The sequence below is a fragment of the Micrasema longulum genome, unplaced genomic scaffold (genome assembly GCF_059751315.1).
Source record: "Micrasema longulum isolate JH-2025_06_02 unplaced genomic scaffold, ASM5975131v1 h1tg001081l, whole genome shotgun sequence".
In the NCBI taxonomy this organism is placed as follows: Eukaryota; Metazoa; Arthropoda; class Insecta; order Trichoptera; family Brachycentridae; genus Micrasema; species Micrasema longulum.
In genome coordinates, this window is record NW_028278269.1 from 84,476 (window position 1) to 102,310 (window position 17,835).

At 34.2% G+C, this 17,835-nt stretch overlaps 1 protein-coding gene across 1 annotated transcript in view; it reads right to left on the reverse strand.

The window, feature by feature from the left end:
- Positions 1-16,533, reverse strand: part of tho2 (THO complex subunit 2-like protein) — a 37,482-nt gene extending 20,949 nt beyond the window's left edge. Inside the window, exons 1-15 of the mRNA XM_088233317.1 lie at positions 16,383-16,533; positions 16,032-16,197; positions 15,660-15,901; positions 14,237-14,370; positions 12,307-12,560; positions 11,590-11,730; positions 10,136-10,329; positions 8,186-8,351; positions 7,854-8,023; positions 6,997-7,220; positions 5,884-6,118; positions 4,067-4,184; positions 3,000-3,287; positions 1,624-1,830; positions 894-1,097 (exon numbers count right to left, since the gene is read on the reverse strand). Coding sequence (XP_088089443.1) covers positions 894-1,097; positions 1,624-1,830; positions 3,000-3,287; positions 4,067-4,184; positions 5,884-6,118; positions 6,997-7,220; positions 7,854-8,023; positions 8,186-8,351; positions 10,136-10,329; positions 11,590-11,730; positions 12,307-12,560; positions 14,237-14,370; positions 15,660-15,901; positions 16,032-16,197; positions 16,383-16,444 — 2,805 coding nt within the window. The 5' untranslated portion in view covers positions 16,445-16,533. The remainder of the gene's footprint in view (positions 1-893; positions 1,098-1,623; positions 1,831-2,999; positions 3,288-4,066; positions 4,185-5,883; positions 6,119-6,996; positions 7,221-7,853; positions 8,024-8,185; positions 8,352-10,135; positions 10,330-11,589; positions 11,731-12,306; positions 12,561-14,236; positions 14,371-15,659; positions 15,902-16,031; positions 16,198-16,382) is intronic.
- Positions 16,534-17,835: the final 1,302 nt, after the last annotated feature.

Below are 17,835 nucleotides of genomic sequence, written 5' to 3' on the forward strand. Positions count from 1 at the left end.
TCGAACCTGGAACCTTCAGAGTGTGAGTCAAGCGTCTTAACCACTACACCACGGAGGTCGTCATATTCTCTAATAATAGTATTCTCAATACCATAAAGCAATAGTTCAATCGTATAGCCTCGGATGTCGATATATTTCATGACAGTGGGATTTCTCTTAGGAAGGTAATTTCCAAATTGTAATAAGTATGTTAATTTTCCATGACTTTTTGCTTTTATCTATTTAATCAATCTGTTATGTATATTATGAATTGGATACTCTATAGAGTTCTCAATGTAAATAAAAAAATAATAAATGAAATAATTGGCATCTTCAGACTGGTCTTTTGCATTTAAATTTAAGTTATAAAATCATTGAAATGGAATTTCATCAAGAATTGTCAAACTTAAATTAAATAATTAATTTTAATATTATTTATTGGAAAATTTGAAGCTTTGGTGTGAGATGGAAAACTGTCCATTTAGAATACGCTGGTATAATTACAAAAAGTACAAGTATTTATTTTCTCAATACAGTTTATTAAATTAGGATAAAAACACTGCAAGATTGTAAATTATGTGGAACACGTTTAATAATTAACATAGGGTTTCTGATTTGCGTTTTATTTATTAATGGAGCTATCGAGGGGATCTAAAAGCCCATCATCCACCTGAAGCTGGCGCTCCCTTTCCCCCTTATAATTGGTCCGGTGTTAAATGACGTCCTGTGTTTTTCCGAAAGTTTTGCCACGTGTCAATAGCACTTCTTGCAGGAAGTTTTGAACTAAGTTGCTGCGACCATCATCCAGAATCTAGGCAGATGCTGATGACGGCAATAGCAAGTGCCGCATGGCTAAATCACCCAGAAAACCGCTATCAGCACCTGGAAATTTGTGAAAATCTATATTTGTTTACCTTGAGTTTGTTCTCCAGTGTGTGATATCTTTCCTGCTCCTTGCGACCCTTGGCAGCATTTATTCCACCCTCTGCTCCAGCTGCAGCAGCCAACCCTCGCAGACGTTCCATCTCCCTCTCGTAACTTTCGTACGGCACGTACAGATCGTACATGGTCAGTGACCAAAAGGTCACATAGAACTCGGGGGATATATCCTCCCATACCTAAATACAAAATGATGCCCATAAGTAAAATTGATCGAGTGTATAAGCAGCTTTATTACTAAAAAAAATTCTGTTAAAAAATCTTTGTGGTACTTATAAAAATACACAACAATAAATCAACACATATACAGTTTTGAAAGCACTCGAGCATTTATGCTATTTATATTAGTAAAAAAACCTCTACAACTTATTTGTGTCTTGAATGGATGCAGAAATTATAATTTTGATGGAATTTTCTCATATTTGATAAATAATTAGAAATTATTTGGAATAAATAGACTTAAAATTTATTTACTAAAAAAATCACCACATAAAAAAGTTACCAGGTCTTCAGTAATGTACATTTCATGTGTAAACAATAATTTTTATGCGTATTTTTTATTTGTTGTTCAATCTGGACTCGGTGGCATGTGTAAAATTATGAAGAATTGCCTCAAAGAAGTGTTATAAGTAAGAAGATTTTAGCCTTAAGAAATTTGTGAAATGATCAGAAATCATTCTTGATAGATCTACTGGGTAACAGTACCTTTAATGGTAGAGTGGTAGACACAGCGGTGACAATGGGTGCCATGGCAACAGAGGCCGCCTCAGCGTAGCGCTGCTGTTTGCTGATGGGAGGAGAGGAACGCTCGTGGCGGAGTTTCTCGTAACGGGATGTGATGCTCCAAGACAGAGCCGGTCGAGCCAGGAAGAAGGCCACATCAGCTCCTATGTGGTATTCTTGTAACATGGCCTGCATCAAATTACCACAATCAATAATTATATATAGGCAGTTGCCTAGCATTATGTCAATGAATTAAACAATTATTGACAATGTCGTACATCTTACGTGTGTGCATATTTATGGGTAGTATGGAATCAAAGAAGCCTCATGTTTACGTAGTAATTTAGAAATTCAGTAAAGAATTTACATTCATATATAGAAACAAAACAAAACATCATGCCATTTCTTCATAAGGGTAGGCAGAGAGGATAGAATGCCACATCACTCTGTCTTTGCATACAGATCTCGCTTCCTCTACATTCGTACATCTTCTCATGCACGCATGCCGATTATTCCAACTCTTGATATGTCCATCTTCAAGTATTTGATAGACTTGATTGTGCCATGTCTTTCTCGGTCTTCCTTGTTTTCTGCATCCATCAACATCGGCATCATATTCATATATAGATAATGTAAATAATAGTTTATCTAAAGCGTGTAATGTAAACTAACGTAAGAAATAAATAAACAACGATGACATTATATTTTAGTTGTTATTGAGTGATAAGTAACAAATAACACCTTTTAATTTATTGGTGGTTAGGAAGAAATTGCCATTGCCCATCAAATATAATTGCATAAAATGTCAAATGTTTAAAGAATTTTTTTTTTTTTTTCACATTTACACATAAATTATGAATTATAGTAAAACCCATGTTTTACGTTTTTAAAGGGAGCAACAAAAAAAGTGTAAAACTGAGGAAAACTCTAAAGTGAAGAAATTAAAAATGTATGGAAAAAATTAAATTACATAAAAATATAGTTATTGTACTACACTACTACTACAGAAAAAATGTAAGAGCTGTCATAATTGGGGATTATTCATATTTACCAATGATTCAGTTAAAAATATTTTGTATTTTTTCAAACAATTTTACGTAGGTAGTCAACCTTAAAAACATGAAAATAAAAATTTGAATTTGTATAAAATGCATGCAACGATTTTTCCCTAAATATTGAGAAATTTTATTTATATGGTATCACCTTTTTTAGTATGGCACCATAAAATTTAAACTGTCAAAAAATGAAATACTACATGGGAACAATACATGTGTAAAATAATATGTGTATAATGAAAGTCTCTAATTTGACATTTCTTTTGGCTGATAGAAGGAAAACCTAAAATTAAATATCACTACCTCGATTGGGGGCAACCGCGAAGAGTACTCCATGTGTGTGTGTGTAGCTGCCAAGAAGGCCCCAAACTGCACGAGGGCATCCTGGCACTGGTCGATGAGGCGGCCCACGAGCTTAAGATGGGGGCGCGGGGCCCCCTCGGCGCCCCCGCTGAGATAGGCGCAGCAATGACGTTGCTGTGCGGCCAGCAGACAGAGCGCCGCATCAAGCCCTGAGCCCCCCGATATCAGGGCCTCTTTGAGACGCTGCGAGGACTTTTTAGTGTTGCGGACTTGACAGAAATATCCGGCCTGAATTAAAGAATAGATAAGATACATCAATTTATTTTTTGTGTGTGGTAGTTCTTGACTTCGTGAGGAATGAAGAAATGAGAGAACGGACGCAGTAAACTCTTCTGACAAACTGACAACCGTCATCAAGCGGAGGCGATATGTGTGGCTGGTCCATATTGTCTACTTCACAAGGCATCAGGTTCTCGATACAAACATGATTTGAGGGGATACACAAGAGCTTGCAGCTGACAGTGCTTAGAGGCTCTTTGAGAACACCATATGCTCAAACTGGGGAGAGGAAATGGGATGATAATGATTGTCAGATATCTGAGCACAGGCAACATCTTTATACCAAGCATTTTGGCATTTTCAAATTAAAAGATGTCTCTTTCAACATGTCAGAAGAACTTATAATACACTGTCACAATATTTTTTTACACAATTGTTTCTTGAGTTAAGATAAGATAAACAAATATGTGTTACATAAACAAACAGATAAACAAATATTCTGAACATTAATGGGGGTTCCCAAATTAACATGCGAATAGCCCAGATAGGTTTAAACAGAAACATTCAAATGCAATAGTCCCAGGGAAGACTATTGCATGTCTAAATTTGTAATTTTCACCTACGAATTTACGTAATATTTATTTTTCAAAATAATATATTAACCGATGTATTTTAAGATACTTGTAATATAGAGTAGAGCTTCGGGAAGATTAAAAATATTAAATAAAGTTTATTTTTATTAGTTGGTATATTAAATTTAATTGGGTGATTTTACACAAAATACATACCTCTCCACGCAAGAGTTCACCGCCCGACATGGCATCTAACTGTTCAGGAGTCATCTCTTCAGCAGCCTCTATTCCAGCCATCTTCTGAACTATCTCCTTTAAGATAAGAAGATCCAAACTGAAAACCAGATAAAATAAAGAAATCAGTATACTTTCTAGTAGTTTTGAAAAATTATTCACATAAATAAAGAACCCCCTAAAATTCTCAATAAAAATAAAAAGGCCGGTAAAACTCACGCAAAATGAGGAAATCATACGATTTTGCGATTTAAAACAAATGTTTTTTTTAACCGCGCAGTAATAAAAAAATAAAACAAACATAAGTCAGATAAAAACAATAATTTTTAAAGGTATTTCTGTTAAAAAATATATTTAAAAGTTTTATATAACTAAAATATTATTACTTTTAGACTGCCAGATTACGCCATTTCAAATTTAGAATAAACTTAGGTATCTGAGATCTCAATAAAGACTAAGTATCGAACTAAAATTTGTTGTAATAATTTGAAGATAATAAATTGAACACAAAAGTGGCCGAAGCAAAATTTTAATTTTTTTGTCTTTGAAAAGAAATACAGTAAAAACTCGTTTTTACGTTCCTCAATTTTACGTTTTCCCACTTTTTACACCGAAATGTTCAGGACTCATTATTCTTCATACATTCTCATACAAATATTTCCCCCAATTAACTTTTTTTTACATTTTTCATAACCCCGGTTTCACACTTAAAAAATTTCGGAATTCATTTGATGCGTCAAAAAATCCAAAATTATGTCGTAATAATGATGCCGCGGCCCGCGCACCACCGCGTGTGCCACGCGAATGAAGAATAAAAACTGGTAAACAACTAATAAAGGATAAATTATTGTCTTAACCTAAATTCAAAGCAGTTGCAGGGTAATTGACCTTTTTGTTCAAATGTCTTCCTTTAGGGTTAGTCTTAGTTTTTATTTGAACAAAAACGTCATATTGACTTGTACAAATCATGATACACAGTAACATTTAGAAACAATAAAGTTTCAATATCATTAAATTGCGATGTTTAAAACATAACAATAGAAATATTTAAAGTTATAAAAAAGATGGTTTAAAAAGTCGCGAACTATATGACAGTTGTTTTTAGTGATGCCATAGAAAAAAAAGTGATACTGTGTAAATAAAATTTCCCAACATTTAGGGAAAAAAATATTTTATACAAATTCAAAATTCTATTTTCATTTTTTTTATTTACACATAAAATATTTTAACACACTATTTTTAAATCAAATAAAACAGAATACATAATATTGTTTGAAAAATGTGAAAATATTTTTAGTGAAATCATTGAAAATAGGTTAAAAAAATATTGTCAATTTCCACATACCACCGTTTTAAGAATTTTTCTTGAAGTATATGTACACTATAGTGTAGCAATTTTTTTTTTTATGTAATTCCTATTTTTATCATACATTTTTCATTTCCTCAGTTTTACACTTTTTCTTCTTGCTCCCTTGAAAAACGTAAAAAGGGGGTTGTACTGTACAAGCATTTTAAAATTACGTCTTCGGTAATAATTACAAAAAAAATATTTATTGAAATATTAGACAGGCAGCCATTGCTGGTGCGCCTATATATGTGTACTGCTTTTTGTCCGCGTTCTTCTCAACGGTTTTTGAACCAATTGACCGAAAAAAAATTGCTCCTTGTTATGATATATTCAATTTGTTCATGAGTGCACAACGAAGACAAATTAAAAAAGAAAAACTGAACTGTACTAAAAACGATATCAGTTTGAAATAAAATACTAGTGTATATACGAAGCAGTAATTTGCTGTTACCTCTTTTGCGCCTTGAGTTGATTGACCACAAACTGCAGCAGGGCGGTGAGATCGATGGCGTACTTCTTGCAGGCCGCCCCGCAAAAGGCAGCCAGTCCCTGTAGCCAGGGGGCCGCGCTAGAGCCGTCGGGCTGCACACGCGCGCGACGACCCCCGCCCAGCGCCTCCACCAGGCAGTAGCCCAGCATGTCGTAGGACAGGGAGGTCAGGTACTTCAGGGACTCCACTACGGGGCCTGCAGACATGGATGTCGGATAAACTTGCAGTCCATTCAAATGTTTATTAGCCTATATTAAGAGGATTAAGCCAGGCTCTTTCAAGACACGAGCTTGGAGGGCGGAAACTAATTTACAGGGTACCCATCACAATAGATGTACACAGGTCGCAATGACGTCAGGAGCATATATAGCACTGACCTCCATTTTTCAGAATATTAAGGGGATATGTGATTGCAGAGCAGTTTGATGAATAGGTATTTGATTAAGAGTTTTTCTGTCACCCTCCGCGAATACTATGCAAAAAGAGATAATCGCACATCAGACTGATTATGCCTAGCTAAAATCAAGGTCTCACATTCCTGATTTCCCTACTCCAAAATCGAACTGAATTTTTCAAGAGTATGAGAAATAAGTTTTCTGTGTCGGCATATTTCATTTTTTTTCAAAAATTGTTGTCATCTTTGCATATTGTCCATCTGAAAACAGCATATAATGGTCCTAGCTCCTATAAAAGATAATTTTTAAGTAAAAAAAAAAAAACAAATGACAGGGACACGCGGATATATAGCGTGTAAAAATAAGTATAAAAACGGGATAGATTTGTTTTTAGAAACGTTAAAGTACGCCAACAACTAACTTCAGTTAAAATAGAAATTTAACTTTAAGCCGCTAACTTAAAATTAAAATGATAATAAAATAAAAATAAAATTATGTTTTATAATTATTTGCAGCCCGATTGACATTTTTAATTTCGATTGGCCCTTTTACAATATGGCGTGGTTATGTACATTGGCTAGCCAATATGTATTCAGACTAAAATGACAATCCGGCTGCTACATTAACATAGCAGTTTTAAATAAGTTTAAGGGAAATCCAAATAATATGTAGAACTTACCAATGAGATTATCATATATTTGTATCTGTAGCAGAACATAGTCAAAGAAGAAAGCCGGAGCAGCGTGACTTAGTTTCCCAATAAGTCGACCCTGGGGCTTAACATTCTCTTTACTGACCCTCTTCATGATGGCCTTGATCTGCCGCTGAGCATCAGCTCGGCGACGTAATAACAGAGCGTGACGTAAGGGCGCCTCATTCTTCCAGCGCGCGTACAAACAGTATCTGTAATCATTATTTTATTTATTTACTTTAAATATTATTTTACAATTCAATCATTCAAAAGAAATTCTCAAATGTGCATGTAGTTTAAATAATTCAATATTATTTTTGTTTTGTTTAAAAACCACATTATATTTTTTATTTTATTTTCTATTAAAAAAAATTCTAATATCCTTGTAATATTTAAGGGAAAACTTGAGTGAGTAATTTAAAAATTATACTACCCAAATTTTTTTAAATGTATTTTTTAAATATATACAAATTGTTAAAATATTGATGACCTTGAAAGTGAGTATCTTAGGCATGTTTTTTTTAGTTTTATATTATCATGAATGAAGAGGTTATTCTGAACTGATAAGGGGTACTCGCAAAAGTTTGCTTTCGACTTAATGAAGATCAGCCAAAATCAAGTGAGGGTTATCGCTAGACCCCTTACAGGGCACAGCAGATAGAATAAACATGAACCTTTCTGAAATTTCTAGATGTAGGTTCTGCAGTACAGATGATGAAACACCTATACACATTATATGTGAATGTGACGCTTTGCATGAAGGGCAAGAACCAATTTAGGGACCCATTACAATAGATCTACCCAGGTGCTCACATAGCACTGACCCCCATTAAAAAAAAACCAACCTGAACTGATAAGAATAAAGCTTCAGGAGACTATAGACTTCTTCGGCCATGCAGCAGTTGCAGTCCATGTAGGATAATGCGGGTAGAACAGCACTATCCAGAATAGAAAGCACTTCCAGTCTTAACGGATCCTCCGGAGCTGATCGGGCAGAACGGCAGAGACGGACAATCTAAAAATTACAAATCGACACATATGATGATACAGTTTTAACTAATGCATTAGGTTCGTATGTAAGATAATATTAAAAATAATATAATAATTATATATAGAAATGTGCCTACTGACCTCCTTCGGTCCCTTGAAAAGTTTAAAAATGAGGTTATGTACACACCTTATACATAAGTACGGGATCAGTGTGAAGAGCAGGCCCCAAGTTAGCCAAAGCCGGGACCACAACATCGCGCAGATCCTCCAATTTCTGCGCCTGCGGTACGGCCAACTTGTTACTTAGCGGTTGAACTGGTTTAGATTTTATCTTTGGTGCAATCGGGCAATACCTAAACAGATTTAAAAGAAAATGTATATTTTTGTAAAATCATACATGGAAAGTAAGTTCCGATTTTATTTATTGCCATTGCAGTTTCGCACATGACTGACCCTGACCTATTGAGGAGTTGACACTTGAGTTAGCTGACTGTTGTGTACGCTTCGTGATGCTAGTTGGAAATGTATTTTTTATGAATGCTTGTTTCCTTTAACCTTAACCTATTAAAGGGAACTTTCTGGATTATACCTCATATTTTACCTTTTTATTTTTTGGCGGGCTGATCGTCTGATCATCTACCTCGAAGTTTTCATCTAAGATTCTGTCTATTAAAAAAAATTATAACTTTAATAATTTTTAGGTAACATTTAGAGATATTTTGTAAACTTGATTATTAAACTCATTACTACTACTACCATCACGCCATTTCCCCGTAGGGGTAGGCAGAGATAATGGACCGCCACACACGTCTATCCTGGCATACAATCCTAGCCTCTTCCACATTCATACATCTTGACATACATGCCCTTCAGTTCTGTCTGCTTTTGACATGACCAGACTTAAGATTTTGGTTTATCTGATCATGCCACGTCTTCATCAAGATAAAAAATAAAATATGGATTGTTGTTTAGTTTCTTGGGATTTTTTGCTATAATAGTTTCATTTTATTCCGGAAATTTTAAACAAATTTTAATGATGCCCTAGTAAGGCGAAACAGTTATCCGATTAATACAAAAAAAAAAAAGTTAAGTAATCTAAAATCAATGTGTGATTTGATATTGACAATCTGAAAGTGTCTAACATACGTATGAATGTCACGCTCCATACTAAATTTCCTTCCGTTGAATGTGAGCATAAAATACATTAATATGCCAAACTTTAGCTTCTGGCCATCCTACGGTTTGTTTGAAATCTCAAAATGAAATTTTTAAAATCCTATGAGAAATAAATGCAGGAACTTACGTAAAAACAAGCGAAAAGGCTCTTTCTGTTCTTGAGCGTCTGTTTCAGACATTATTTCATAATCCCAGATAAAATAAGTTTAATAATACTCTAAATGCATTAAAACCACTTCGAAGCAATGAATTTTTCACTGTAATTCAATTAACTTTGGGAATATTTCAAAATGCTAGTCGCCTGTCTCCATAGAAATTAATATTGCAAGTTTAGACTCACGGCGAGCCGTGGCGTTTTAAAATAATGGCAACAATATATTTGTCAGTTCGGAGAAAGACTTTGAGCTGGACGCACATCGGTTTGAATAGTAAAATTTTAGAAAAATATATGGCGGTGTGTGGGACTGTTAAGTACATAAAATATTTAGCGTCGGGGACCTGCTAGTTTGTGTCTTGGGCTTTGTATCTATTTGAACAAAAGTTAGTTGTAGGCGTGTTTTAATTTTTCCAAAACAAATTAAGCTCATTTTTTAAATTGTTAAGACCAGATCTTTTTGGCAGCTTATTTGAACTATTTACAACCCTATTGCTCAGGAAATGCTTCCGTTTAGCAAAATCTGTTTTTTTCCAGCCTGAGATTGTGGCCTCGAAGTCAAACATCTCGTTTTAGTTAGAACATTAAATCCAAATTTGGACAGCTACAGCAACTGCTGAGTATTGCATGTCTCTATCAGGCCACCCCTTTCCCGCCGTTCCTGCAGCGTTGTGAGAGAGATTTCAGTCTCTGCAAGTACGGTTTCATCTGCCGTTTCAGGCTTGGCGACAGCTTTCTGGTTCGTCTTTGGACTCTTTCCAAGTTGATATCCTTAACAAAATAGGGATAATAATAAAATTAATTTACTGTGTGTAAAGTGGGTGTATGGTGGCGTGTAGGAGACGGCACAGGGCCTTGGTAGCGGGGGGATACGCGGACGCACGGTAATCCGGCAGGCGGCTCGACAGGGCGCTGAAGCCGCTCCAGCAGCCGACACGGAGCAAGGCAGCTCCCAGTTGCAGCTTCTGGTTGGTGGGATCCTGCGCCACCACATTCCGCTCCTGCTCAGATAACATTTACACAATTAGCAACACAGATAATAATGTGGCATGTTAAAAGCAAAATTGCCACTATCCATGATCTCTGTTTTTGGGAAGACCAACAAAACAAGTAGCGAAAAGACTATTTATTTCAACAATGTTTGAGTATGTCCAAATGCTTGCAGACTGGCTGGATTTCCTCCCTAGGGAGTTATTGATATTTAAATTAATTTCAACAGAGAGAGAAAACATTTTTAAGAAGGAAATATGGAAGTCTAGGTATTTACAGGGCTTATGACCTGTCATTGGCTGGTTTAAGTGGCTGGTAATATTGGAAAATTGTTTTCAGGCGTTGCCTAGTAGGTGATTTGGTTCAGCCGGATGAATCTCACCCACGTGATAAAGGTTTCAGCTCTTTTACTTCACAAAAATTAACAGATGGAAGAGTTGAGGAAATGTGGATGTTGAAACATGGGCAGAATGGTGAATGTAACACAATGTGTAAAGTGGCCACTTAAACCAGCCAATGACAGGTCATAAGCCCTGTAAATGCCTAGACTTCCATATTCCCTTTTAAAAAATGTTTTCCTTCTCTGTTGAAATAAATTTAACTATTTATTTCTTTTAAGTTCAATGTGCAAGAAAAAAAGACTATTCATTTTAAGTTCAATGTGCACATTGAACTTAAAATGAATAGTCAAAATTGTTTGAATTGAGGTCTTCGAAGTCCCCAATGATTCGTCACATATCGGTCTTCCTCGATGAGCCTGCGTACAGCATCAACATTTTACTGGGTGACTGCTGTTTTTGGTGCACCGGTCTTTGGATCGTCACTAAGACTCAGCCGTCCGCGTATGAATTTGCCATACCAACGAGAAATTGTCAATTGATGTGGTGCTTCATTGCTGAAAACAGGAACCAACTCAGCGAGGCATTCTTGTTGAGATAATTGTGTTCCAAAGTTATTATTGTGCGAAATTTTTCTCTGTTTTATTTCATCGATTCGAATAACTTGTGAACTTTGACAATCCGCTGCAACTACAACACTATACGTATTGCATTGAAACTTTTAACGATTTAGGTTAACTAAAGATGAAGGTTTTTTTTTTATAGTGACATTAGATTCGTGGCGCCCTCTATGTCCCTGTATGCAAAACAAAAAAGATAACCCTCGTACCAACCAATATTTTTGCGAAGATATGAAATATTTCTGTAATTTTTTTAATTGTTTTTGTAGCATTATTCTAAGTGGTAAAAAAAAGAAAATGTTCCAAAAATTACCTGCGGAGTTTCTTTGACCTCTTTCTCTTCCTCTCCGGGCTGTTTGTTGGTACATATAATAGACATCTTCCTTACGTACTCTTGCGCATCCTTCATCTCCCTCTCGCATTCTTTCCAGATTACAGAATCGTTTGGTTTGAGCTGAAAGAATCATAATTTTATTAGATTCAATCACCGATTTATAACATAAATTAAAACTATAATATGTTTTAAAAGTTACACATTTTAACTCTTAAAGCCCGCTGGCTCAAAAAAGTATATGCGTGGCGGTGTTGGGTCAAATTAGACCCAGTTTTAAATTTCGCCTTTTGGTCATTTTTCTGGGTTATTTAATATTATTCTTTTATCACAATATGCTTGAACTAAATATAAACATATCTGAAACATTTACTGTGTATATTTGAAAATGTCCTTACAAGACGAAACGCATCACAATGTACCCTTGTGTATATTTTAAAAAATAAAGTAGAATTAAAATCCAATAAACGTGTTTTATTTTGGATACATTACCATATCTGAAACAGCAACATTTCGTCTCTTCACATTAAAGTTATTTGCTGAATTTTTAAGGGATTCAGCAAATTGCACGTTGTTTAAAAAGATTTAATTCTCTAGAACCATCTAAGCTAAAGAATGCGTTTATTTCATTCAATCTCTTGGATCTCCCTTATTCGATACAAGGGCACCGGCGGGATGAGATGAGGGAGGAATACTCACCCACTGGTAGATGTCGTCCAGTGCGATAATGGAATGCTGCAGCAGCAGCGCTAGGACGGTGTAGAGCCCTGCGGGGGCCCCGGCCGCTTCGTCCGCGTGGCTGGCCAGCTTGAAGCCGAGGACCTCGCATATGATGCGCGCATCCCCCATGTACGACCGCACCAGCGGGATGAAGAACTCCTCGTGCTCCGGCCGAGACTCGAATGACTCCAGGATTATGTCCAGCACTCGGTTTGGATCCAAATTGAAACACCCTACGAAAGATTTCAAGATTGATTAAATTTGTCATTTGTGTAATCAGATGGTATAAAATTAAATTTACTTTGTGGTAAAAAATAAATAAGTCATTTGAGTATGACCAAATCTTTGTAGACTAATCATCTAGGGACTGATATTGTACAATAAACTAACTGACCTAACTAAACAAAAGACTCGGAAAACATTTACAAAAGATATTAAAAATATTAATTTACCATTAACAATAGAGTTTGAATAAGAAAATAAAAATTATTTTTAGTTAAAGTAGTCCACAATGACCATTGCTATCGACCGTTATTGCAACGGGTGTGTACTAGTTTTGCATTGGACCGTTGTCTGTTGGACAGTTTTGTATGGGCTGGTATGAATAAACGGATCGTCAACAAGAACTCCCGTTTCTCACGGTAAAATAACGGTCATTAACAAAGGCCCCCTAAGGGTGTATAATTTGTTTTTTTTTGACAGTTAAAATTTGAACTTTTTCTAGATAAACTGATTTAAAAAAAAAACATATTTTATTTTTTCCATTATTTTTTATTCTTGACAGCAGTACGAAAACGCATTTTAACTATGTGTTAAATGACGCACTGTAATTATGACTTATATTCGAGTCTCAAGACTCGAAATTTCGAGACTCTCGAAATGTCAAAATTTCGAGACCAGCAGTTTGATACTGAACGCTTTCTAGGGGATAGAGAACGCGTAGCTATGTAGTTGGATTTGCTAACATTGCAGGAACCATCTTCAGGGTAAACTAATAGTTTAGCCACATAAGTTTACATAACATACGATCGAATTATCTAAAAACGGTACCTCCGACAAATAAGTGTCTGTGATTTTTTATTTTATTTACGTATTTGCTATTTTAGTACAATTTTAAAAATCAGACTGAGGCTAAATCCGTGCGGCACTACTCGAATGTACGCTAAAGCTGCACATATTTTCCCTTAGCTCTGTCTAGAGCATGATGGCTGCTGGCTACTAGCTGACTTCACCCTCAACTAGTTGTTGATACTGTTATGTTATTTCAGTTAGGCTATTGTGATCTATGTTTGGTGATATAGGGGTAGTTGGTATGTTTTGTATTCATTTTAATAAAAAGTTAAATCAATAGTATGCCATGATCTGATTTTCGACTACTAGTGACGAACCGAAACTTATTTCAATAAGTTAAATATCACTCCAAAACGCCCAAAATCAGGCATTTTCATTGAAAAAATTTACGAATTCATTAAAATAAGTGTTACATGAAATAAATTTAACAAGGAAATTTGTTTATTTTGGGCGCTTTTAGGTTTGTTGTTATGTTATACATATAGTAACAGTTCTTTCATGTACGCTATAGGAACATTAATTTATAAATTATAAAGAATTACAAAAATATAAATATGAAAGATCTTAGAACTCACTCCTTCGAAACGGCGGCTGAAACTGCAGATGAAACTCAAATTACTAACCAAAACTGGCCACATCAGAACCGAAATTTTCGTTTGGTCACTATTAGCTACATTCACTATTTTTATATGAATTATCGCTAGTATCGAATAGTCTCAAAGTCTCAAAAAGTATAGAAATTTCGAGTCTCTTCTCAGTTTTGAGACTGAAAATTATGTCAAGACTGGAAGCCTTAACTGTAATCCTCCTACATTATTACATAAGAATCGGTACTTACCTATTAATGACTTGATTATTTCTAAAATACTTTTGGCATCAATTTTTCCTGAGATTTCTTGATTCAACTCGACTATTAACTTGGCATATCCTTCACTCTCTTCTCGGAACAGATTAAACTTTCGCTGTTTATAACTAAAAATAAATATTAAAGACATCTTAAAAAATAGATATAACATTTATGTTTTAATTTTTACAACACTGTTAGTATTACAACTTGCCATCACATAAATAAAAATAAATGAGTAAGTTTATTGGTTCTTTTTTATTTACCAAACTAAGCTGAAATTTTGCTATGATTTTTGTAATTTTAAAAATTCACACCGAAATTTCGATATTACACAGATCGCGGCGTCGCAGGTTTAAGCCTGTGAATTTTTCTGACATTTAAAAGTAGAACCCCCTACCCGCTAAGTGTAAAAATAAGCAAAACGTCGAAAAACATGGCTGGCCGAAAACTATAAATCTATCACAACACAACGCTAAACAAACTTGTGACTTTTTAAAGTGCTTAGTTCACTTTTATCATAGCCATTTTTATTGCATTTTAATACATTTTTGAAATACTTCGCAACACAATGAGGAAGTTCAGTGGTTTTAATAAAATATATATTTATTAATAGAATATCAACCTAAGCCAATTTAAAAAATAAATATTTTTTTGTATTGTATTATCAGCAGTATGATTTTTGAAATTTTGTGATTTTGAAATTATTCCGCCTGTGATGTCACAAGCTTATATTTGGTGAGTTCTACTGATTGGTGGGTTGGTTTCTCATAAACCGGAAACCCATCACAACACTATCATTGGTTGATTTAGAAGAGGTAGTGAAGTCGTTCAAAGCAGTTAATTTTTCTTAATGTCATTTTTATTAATATTTTCATGCATTTTTGAGAGCCATCGCCGTACAATTAAATGCTCTAATTTTTACATAAGAAAATATTTTTTATTTCCAATTTCATGTACCACTGAACTTCCTCATTGTATATCTATTTAATCATGGCAGATTGACTCTAAAATTTGAATAAAAAATATTGTGTATAAGTGGTCTACATTTAGTACAATATTTTTTGTAGAATGTTTTAAATAATTAGGACCTAAATTACAATGGGAGGTTGACATTAATCTTTAATTTTATCTACACAGTAAAATTAAGTTTTCTATGTGAAAAGCAGAATATGCACACATTTTTATCTTCTAAACATGTTCAATTATAGGTTACCAACGAAGATACTTTAGACGTTCATGCAAATATACTCATTTTCGTACACAAATACAGTTTTTTTTTTACAGACAGTCAAAGACAACTCTGTTAACTTCCCATTGTAATCGGGGCCCAAGTAGAGCTATCACTCAAAATTGTGCTAACTTGGAAAATACATAAAAATATTTATTCATCACAATTAATTTAAAATAAACTTACTAAAGTTTAGTCTTGATTTTGATAAACTTAGTGTAAAAGTTTTTGTTCTTGAGAGTTCCAACGTCTTGGAGGGTGTCAATTTCCAACCGTTCTTTCAACAATTTATCGGAAATAAATTTTTCAGTTTCTCTCACAATGAAACAAAACTTGCTTCTTTCTTCCGTGGGAGTTTCCGTACAAGTTTCGGAGTCAATGATACAAGCGACGTCCAAGATTATTGAAGGCATGTCTGTGTGAAGATTCTGTCAACAAAAACATGACACTTAGAGAAAAACAGAGATATAATCGATGCCGATACTTGTTACAGAAAGGTGAAAAGATTTTCAAATATTAGATACGTTGACTAAAGATATAAAAATCATATTGACTTACACTTATTTCTCCTAGGGTATTAACGACAGCTTCTTTTCTAAGATTTCCGCGAACTCCCTTTATGAACAGTTCATACAACGCTCTGGAAATGCCGGTCAACTTTCCGGTTTTACTAAGTAAAGGTGTTTTATCTGGATCTTTGATATAAGATTTTAAAATCTTTAAGCTGGAATAAACATTGTCGAATAAGAAGCGGTATTTACATAGTAAACTATCATAACACACGTGATGAATGCGAATGTGCAGAAAACAATGTAGAGTAGCTGAAGTCTTCAAATAATATTAATATATAGCCACTAAATTATTTTAAAAAAGAAACTTAATTACAAAATTGTTTATTTATTGACTCACAACTCAGATTTTCCCGTTTTTTCCCACGACTCCCATATTTCTGGTCCCCAGTCGGTAGCCATTTTTATTTTTATGAATTTCGGTCAAAATAAAAGCAAAGAAAATGATTGAGTAATTTCAGTGTTCTATGGTAAATACTATAAACAAAAGTGTTGCTGTAAATATTAATGAATTATTTGTAGGTAAGTACTTGACGGAATGGATAAAATATAATAAAAATATATATATGCCACACAGCATACAACAATAAAAAATGCATTTCAGATACCTATTGTTTTTTTTTGTTATTTAATCAACATTTTAAAAACTGTCTTTGTACTGTTCGACTTTTTGTTTTCGAATAGCTGATACAAAAATATTTTTTTGTCAAAAATGTAACTTTAAATTTTATTTAATGTTTTATCTTCATATCATTAGAACAAATTTCACATGAATACTTCGTCTTTATATATGAATAACCAACGTACCTATGTTTTCCTATAATGCAAGAGGTCTTGGGTTCGATTCCTAACATGGTTGACATGAAATATTTATTTTAACAGGTGTTCTTAGACTGGAATATTTCACTAACTCTGGACTTGCAACTGAACCGTAAAACTGTTCAGTTGTAAGATCTTACCTTAAGGTTACAAAAATGATTAGGGTATGTTTCGGTTGCTGTATCAACGCAGTGTCCCATGCACCGTTAAGTGCGAAAGGGGAATGATGATCATGTACTTAAGTTTAGCCTTAATTTTAAGAGGTGTAATCTGCCGGTAAAAAATTGACTCTATTTTATTGATTAAAGTTTAGCATCCCTACCTTTGAAAATGATTGTTTTTATCCAATGTTTATACTCCTTATTTATTTAATGGCGTGGTATTGAAAGAACGGCGCTTTAAAATGACTAAATCATACGATTTCTTTACTTTTTACCAGACTACATCCATAATGAGATTTTAATTAGGTTTCTGTTTTTATTTTATTAAGCTTACTATATGAAAAAATACCCTAAAAATAAATCAGCACCTTCCATTTATACAGATTTTATCTATGCAATTTACAACATGTATATATTTATCTGCCGATGTTTAAACATAGGCAGAATGTTGAACAGTGTGTAAAGTGGCCACTTAAACCAGCCAACTCCCTGTAAATGCCTAGACTTCCATATTCCATTTTCGAAAATGTTTTCCCTCTCTGCTGCAACAAATTTAGATTTGAATAACTCTCTAGGGAGGAAATCCAGCCTGTCTGCAAACATTTGGACATGCTCAAAACATTGTAATATATATATGTTCATTTTACATGACTTTTTTCTCTTTCCTATTTAATCAATCTGTTATGTATATTTTGTGATGTATTGAGAATGAATTAGATACTCTGTAATGTTCTAAATGTAAATAAGAATAAATAAATTAAATGAAATAATTAAAATGCAGTTCCACCAAGAAATTTATGTCAGTAGAAAACA